Source organism: Carassius gibelio, chromosome A21 (assembly GCF_023724105.1).
Source record: "Carassius gibelio isolate Cgi1373 ecotype wild population from Czech Republic chromosome A21, carGib1.2-hapl.c, whole genome shotgun sequence".
Classification (NCBI taxonomy): domain Eukaryota; kingdom Metazoa; phylum Chordata; class Actinopteri; order Cypriniformes; family Cyprinidae; genus Carassius; species Carassius gibelio.
In genome coordinates, this window is record NC_068391.1 from 23,117,331 (window position 1) to 23,125,379 (window position 8,049).

Consider the following 8,049-nt stretch of genomic DNA (forward strand, 5'->3'; position numbering starts at 1 on the left):
CAGACACAGTTACACAGTGGTCAGGAAAGAACCTACCAATTCTACATCAGTGCGCAGGAATTTCGCATCCTTGTTATTGGGGCTGCTTTAGTTTCTGTAGTGGCTTGGACAGAAGGAAAGCTGTAAATCTACACAGAAGTGTCAATGTTGCTCTGTTGAAGGATATTATCACTGTGCTGCAACTGGACATCCCCGACGGAACTGCCATTTCCTACCAGTCCTCTTCAACTACTGTGAAACAAACCAACACTGTCTTTTTAAGAGCGCGACAGCCAGGCGGACTTGCGCGAGTGACAGGCGCAGTTATTTTAGAATATTATATTTTCATCTGACTTTTTGGATGCACCGATGAGAGATCCAGTTTTCACAGCGAACGCTATGGCTTATCACCCTTTTCACGCGCACAGGCCGGCCGACTTTCCCATGTCAGCTTTCCTTGCCGCGGCTCAACCCTCGTTCTTCCCAGCGCTCACTTTACCACCGGGTCTCAGTAAACCTCTGGCGGATCATGCGCTCTCCGGCGCGGCTGAGGCTGGCTTACACGCGGCGCTTGGACATCACCACCAGGCGGCTCATCTCCGCTCCTTCAAGAGTCTCGAGCCAGAGGAGGATGTTGAAGACGATCCTAAAGTTACATTAGAAGCCAAGGACCTTTGGGATCAATTCCACAAAATTGGAACCGAAATGGTTATCACTAAATCAGGAAGGTAAGGCCGTGTTATTTTCCCCCTTTGGATAAATTGATAACGATGTTTATGTGGGCTACTACCCTCGGAAATGTTTGGTATGTTTCTCTATATAAGATTTAGATTATTTAGTTCGGAATTAAATATTGTGCGACAGAAATGATGTTTTGGGTGTTCGAATTACGTCAACGACACAAAACAGTCAAGAAAGTCTCCATTTCTATTTCGTATCAGCATTAGAATAATATTCACATTCGTTCTGTTAAGGCTATCGTAAACATATTAATGCCTGTTATATATCCTAGCTAAGCATAGTTAATGCTTTTGAACAATGTAAATATTGGGCTACACAAAGGGTAACTATTTTTTTTTTATTATTTAACACACGCACACACAGCCCAGCAGTAAATGGCTGTGGGGTCTTTTCCCTCTTCTTTTTTTTTTTTTTTTTTTTTTTTTGGCCTAGGCCGTACCTGAAATATAGCCTATTGATATAGGTAGGATAAAGGAGTAAGAATCCACCTGATTATAGGAATTGTCTCGTAAAATATGTAAAAATATTAGCGAGGTTATAGTCTGGTACGATTGTGTTATTGGATGGCCTTAGCCTATGCCACAAGACCTAGATATGAAGGATATTTATTTCTGGTTAAAATGGAAACTGTATAGCTGAAACTATATATTTACAATTTTAGTACAGTCTGTTGCCTGCTAGTTGTTTAGTTACTGTAGGTTTGATCTATCTGGCTTTGTATTTCATTTCTTTCAAAATGTCTTTACAAGGTTAACAATATTTTGTTGTATAAATTCGGCCCCATGACCCACACGGTTATGTCTGTTCCGTCCACAGGAGAATGTTTCCTCCGTTTAAAGTGCGCGTGAACGGCCTGGACAAAAAAGCAAAGTATATACTTTTGATGGATATAGTTGCTGCAGACGACTGTCGGTACAAATTTCACAACTCTCGATGGATGGTCGCAGGAAAGGCCGATCCGGAGATGCCCAAACGAATGTACATTCACCCGGATAGCCCGGCCACGGGTGAACAGTGGATGGCAAAGCCTGTTGCTTTCCACAAACTTAAACTGACCAACAATATTTCGGATAAACATGGATTTGTAAGTTGCATGAATTTCTCTTGAACTGCCTTCCTATTATGTTATAACCATTCAGTGATAGTCTAACGTAAAAAAGTTAAAGTTATCTAGGTAATCAAGAAGCAAAAATGATTACGACATTAAGGCAAGCACAGAGTTTGGACATTTAGGGTGTATTGTTTATTTTATTTATTTTTTTATAACTGTTTTCAGTGTCTGACGCTTAAATGAAGCATGAGAAATTGCTTATCATTAAACCTTAAATGCAATGGAGTAAACGGCAAACTAAGTCCCATTATTAAATATATTATTTTTTTATTTCATTATTATTATTATTATTTTACCCCGGGTGATGTAGCCTAACACGGTTGTTATTAACATGTAAAAAAGTAAGGCCTAGATGTCAATTTTGAAAATATTTTTATATTATAATTATCTTCCAAGGTAAAAAAAAAAGAAAAGAAAAGAAAAAGAAAAAAGAAAAAAAAGCTAATACACAAATTAAACACTCGATTATACAATGATACGTATCTCAACTATCACTCCAAATATCATAATATCATTACAGTAGAAAAAAAATGCCTTTTAGTCTAATTATTATTATTATTGTTGTTGTTGTTGTTGTTGTTGTGCAGATCTTTTTTTTACTGCATTTTGACATCATTGATTGGTATATTTATTGACCGGATACTTTTTTTTTTATCTTTCAGACCATTCTAAATTCGATGCACAAATACCAACCCAGGTTTCATATCGTTAGAGCCAACGATATTCTGAAGCTCCCATATAGCACCTTCAGGACATATGTATTTCCTGAGACCGATTTTATAGCTGTCACTGCGTATCAGCATGATAAGGTAAGTTACTAGAAGCCAAACATTTGTTTGTTTGTTTCTTTCTTTTTTTTAGTTGTTAATTGTCATATTATTAGTAGTAGTATTATTATAATTATTACTGAGCTCAAATAAACTATTTGTAACACATGTTATGTAGCCTATATTTTAGAATTATGTTTAGTAGGCCTATATGCCATGTGTAGCTGTGTGTCCTTCTGTCTTTTTGTCTTTGCCATGAATAGAATTCAATCTGTTGGCTATAATTGGGATGACAGCACACTGAGTCTGGTTGCTCTATAAACGCAGTTTACAGAACAGTTACAATAGATACGTATAAAATACGTATAACTTGAGATGCTTAGTAAAATAATGTGCTTAACAATCAAATGTGACCCCGTAAAAAAAAGAAAAGAAAGAAAAGTCTAGTGCAGTGTGATACTATGACTACATAATGTGAAGTCACGATGTATTAGACTTAACAAACACAAGTATTCTGATTTTTTTTTAATAACTATCAATTAAAACGTTATAAACCTGAATTAATTTATCTTAATTTAATAATATTTAACCAGCCGTTGTGAAGATATCATTTAAATACATTTTTATGGGCTATAGTTTATTTCACTTGATAATTCATAAAAAAACACCCATTACAATTCCACAACAATTCATTTCGAAATAGGCTGCCTCAAAGGAGGCATGAATTAAAATGCAATAATTATATTGTACTCTTTTTCTAGATCACACAACTGAAAATCGATCATAATCCATTCGCGAAAGGATTCAGAGACACGGGAAATGGAAGAAGAGAAAAAAGGTATCGAGTCTGAACGGTTATTTTAAACCATCAGATATGCACAAAACACAAACCTGTAGATATGACATCTAATTTAACTTAAACTTTTCAGAAAACAGTTAGCCCTGCCGTCAATGCGCATGTACGACGATCAATGCAAAGTCGATCGAGATGGAGCAGATTCGGACGCCTCATCTTGCGAACAAAATACTGGAAGGGATTCAGTTCATTCACCGATTGGACCAGCAACAAGTCCACTTAAATTCAACAGATCCACAGGTAAAAACATGCTTTGCAATTAAATTCGAGCTTTTCCTAATCTAATGCAAAGTTTCTTTATATGTTAACATAAAAAAACATAAACGTTTTCCATGCATTAGATCAACTTATTTTAATGTGTGATATATAGATTATTTTTTTTTTTTTTTTAGATATTGTTATTAGATATTATTAGTTCTGGAACTTTTTCTCACTTATGTCGAGAACTGACGAACTTCGCTGCTGCTAAATCAGCAGCTTAAAGCTATTGAGAGTGGATTGATGAATATGTTTACAATTTCAGTACAGTCAGTTGCCTGGGTTTGATCTGTCTGGCTGGAAGTGTTTCCCAGTGTCTGGTGTTTATTGCTCAAAATGCACTGCACAGCACAGCATAGCATGTGCAATTAGCTACATACACTATACATATGCACAGCCATTGTTCTTTCATTTGTGATTACCCAGCTATTATTTTAAATATATCTGACCAGTCTACCAGCTAAAATCACTTTAAGAGGCAAAAAGAAAGAACTGTCTGCCATAAAATATTCAAATTACTTAATACATTTAATCTCTGTGAATGTTCTCAACTTTCTCTCTAATTATCGCATAATTTGTTTTTGTTTTTTGTGGAATTAAATAGTAAATAAGGACGAGAAATCTCATTTAAGATATAAAAAAAAGTACATTTTGTTACTAGATGAAATAATGACTATTGTATTAGCAAATTCTTGAGGGATCAGTGTGATTAGTATTTGCTCTGATTAAAAATTTCAGTATAAAGTTGCAAAAATTAGCTGATGAGCCTCGGGTTTTTTTACAGAACAAGTTTATGAAAATTAGTAGTCCTCAGGTTTATGATATATAAGTGCATAATGATTTTATAGGGAACGTCTCCTGTACATTTTGGTTCTGCTTAATTTTTCATCTGAATTTCATCACAACTCATTAAGAACTCATGAAAAATGTTCCTTCAAACTACCCAAATCTTAAACGTTTCATGAAGTCGTGCTCTTGCCATGAATGAAAACATAGGAAGTAATTAGTTTGGAAAACACATTTCGTCCATTCTTGTGTAATTAAAGGGACTAATTAAACGGATGCACTTTGGTGCATTATAGGGAGTGAAAATAACAGTCTACATTTATTAAATAGACGCTGTGGTTTCATCGAATAAATAAATAAAGCTGATGTGCTTAACATATCTATATTTTCCAGATGACAAAAACTGCAATGATAGTGACAACGAACTTGACCAACATGATAATGGAATGATCAGAGTCAGTAGTCCAGACCAGAGACCACGATCACCATTCAGTCCACACTGCGAGGACAGAGTCAACGAGAGAACTACCCCAGAAAAGAAAGGGGACTATTCGGATTCAAGGAAAGAAACTGACTCTGTCTTCAGCATCAGGAACTTGGAGAAGGACAAACTGGACAGTAAGAATATGAAAGAATCAGACACCGCCAAAAAGGATGCAGACTCTGTGGGCCTGAACACAGTCAAAGATGGCTTTTCCCCTCTAATGGTCCAAACAGAAAGCCCATCACATTTCAGTGCAAGTCACTTGCAAAGTCTAGCCCTCTCTGGTTTACACAATCAACATTTCTTTAACCCACTGAGTACAGGACAGCCACTCTTATTTCACCCTGGGCAGTTTGCTATGAATCCTAGTGCTTTCTCAACCATGGGCATGGGACACTTGTTAGCCTCAATGTCTGGAGCAAGTGGACTAGAGAATGGCAGCCTCTCCTCTCAGAGCACCAGTTCACCCAACCCTTTCCCATTCCACTTATCACAACATATGCTTGCATCTCAGGTATGATGATTATTTATCATATGCATTATCACTAACATATAATACAATTATTATTTCAAATCTATCTACACATTTGCTAACAGTAGGCTATCTCCAGATATTATCAAAGCACCCTAAAAAATAAAATAGCATAAAGTAGTTCTTCAACCACCACCAAAGCTTGTTTTATCTGTTATAAATATGCATTTTATTCCCTAATTTTACGGTTTCATCAGTTCTTTTAAGCAATGGGGACTATAGCCTAACTGAATTTGGAATCAGTGCTAAATGAGTGGATATTATGTTTATGCTTGGAGACATCATTTTTTATTATTTGGCTATATCACGCAATAAAAGAAGCTCTTTGTCAGCCTCGTTTAGACCTGTGCATTTCGTGCTGATTGTCTGCAGTATAGCCTATTATTAACTATAATTTCCACCTTTCTTAAAAAGTCTAAATTATTTTTCTATATTTTGAAACGATAATGAATTAAAATAGCTTGTTGTTTTACATTTAGGGTATCTCCATGCCACCGTTCGGGGGACTGCTGCCCTACCCATACACGTACATGGCGGCTGCAGCCGCAGCGGCCTCCGCTCTCCCCGCCGGCGTCTCCACACTCAGCCGGAACCCCTTTCTCAGCAGCGCGCGGCCAAGGCTGCGATTCAGCCCCTATCAGATCCCCGTGTCTATTCCTCAGAGCTCCGGTCTGCTCACCACAAGCGTACCGAGCGCTCTGAGCGCGGAGTCGGAGTCATCGAAATCAGGCAGCAGGGAAAGCAGTCCTATATCTGAACACCACAGCCATAAAACCGGAAGCGGCCAGAACAAGGGATCTCCCAAATCTTCAGGGACGGATTCCGTTAACGAACTGCAGAACATACAAAGATTAGTCCGCGGGCTGGAGAAACACAGAGACATGTCACCCCGTAGCGATTCACCAAACTGACCCCATGAACAAAACATTCGCTGTTTCTCATTGCATATGCTTCAGTGAAAATAAAGGTCAAAGTTTGATGGTTGAAGTTACGGCTCAGACATTGGAACAACCCTCATCATACCTGGATTTCGAAGAGAACTGTAGCATAGGCCTATGTTACGCCCACTTTTTGGATCTATGATGCATGCTGATTTCATTCACCCTTGATTTGGCGAAGAAATTATACTATGAAAAAAAGAAGACGCAAATCCCTGGACTGTTCTTTTTTCTGTTTGAATCTGGTTATCATGTAATATCCAAACATCTTTAGGCCCAAATTTTCCAGTGTATTTTGTAAAAGGACTTCAAACGCAACAGTCTCTGACAACATCTGAGGATGCTCAACGTTCAAGTTGCTTATTGTGTCTGGGCCCCGTTTTTCTAATTATTTATGATCATAAAAGTAAAACACATAGCCTATGTAAATAAGGTTAATGGACTTAAGGAAACGGATTTTAATTTATTTAAAACTGTACATTGGTGTGTAAATACTATTAGGTCTCGATTTGTTACATTTATATATATTTTCCCATTTACAAATACGAATATTATCTAGCGCTTGATAGCAGGAAACGAATGTGTTATGTTTGTGATATCCTGCCAGATACGTAAAGGAAAAGCCACTGTAAATCGAAATCTCTGGTGATACATTTCAAAGCTGTTTCATTTGTAGCTGAATTCAACAAAAGATGTTTAAATGTAATGCTGGCCCATAGGCAGGGACAACTCAGGTTTCTTTCTAATCATGTATTGAGAAGGTCATTGTGTAGTTTCTCTTATGAGAGCTTCTCTGTTTTAACATCTCGGTGCTGGATTTTCGGGTAATTGAGCGATTTTGTTGCATTCTCTCAGTTTCAATAAAACGAAAGTGTTCATTTAGCTAGTCGTTTGTATTCTTTTGTGTAAATATAGGATTATAGACTAAATTTCATATTAAGGCCTATATGGAAAGCTACAAGCTATCTTAATTAGATCATCCATTGGCTTACTGGTCAGTTTTATTGAAATGATTTAAATAAGATGCGTTAACCTTGCATCTTTTTTTTTTGCCGTGACTTATCCTGGGATTAAAACATTTGTGAATTAAGATCAACTACACAAATTTCATTTCATTTAAATAATGAGTTAAGCCTGTAGCCTGTAGGCTATTATGAAACTGGTTGTGCGCCGTTCTGCAGTTACCTTCAGCTAAAGCTGATGTAGCTGCGCCATCTGTTGATCACAGGGATGTAGTTTATTCTTCAAACACAGTGGTTCTGACATGTCATTCGTCTTAATCAATGCTTTCGTAATAAAATTATGCTGTTTGAAAATACTTCATAACGAAAGTCATACTATTAGCCATAGATCAATTAGGCTAATGTTTGATCACAATTAATGATGTCCGAAACATAGAGAGGTTGGCAGTATCTTCAAAAAACTTTCCGTCTGCGTTCACCATACTTCGCTCAGCACATTGTGTTAGGCTTTGCTATTTTTACCGACTTGATCTTTACTTGTTTGTTCTGCGCGGGAATTTTCTTAAGTGCGCATTAATATAGGCTGTATCTTGTAGCCTATTGTACCATTATGCACCGTGTCGGGGAGGATAGAG

At 37.1% G+C, this 8,049-nt stretch overlaps 1 protein-coding gene across 1 annotated transcript; it reads left to right on the plus strand.

Annotated features, from left to right (window-relative positions):
- On the plus strand, positions 1-7,334 carry LOC127941371 (T-box transcription factor TBX2b-like). The gene is made up of 7 exons (XM_052536371.1): positions 1-707; positions 1,537-1,804; positions 2,494-2,640; positions 3,360-3,436; positions 3,528-3,694; positions 4,892-5,496; positions 5,994-7,334. Exons 1-7 carry the CDS (start codon positions 349-351, stop codon positions 6,423-6,425), a joined length of 2,055 nt encoding a protein of 684 aa, XP_052392331.1. The 5' UTR covers positions 1-348; the 3' UTR covers positions 6,426-7,334.
- Positions 7,335-8,049: the final 715 nt, after the last annotated feature.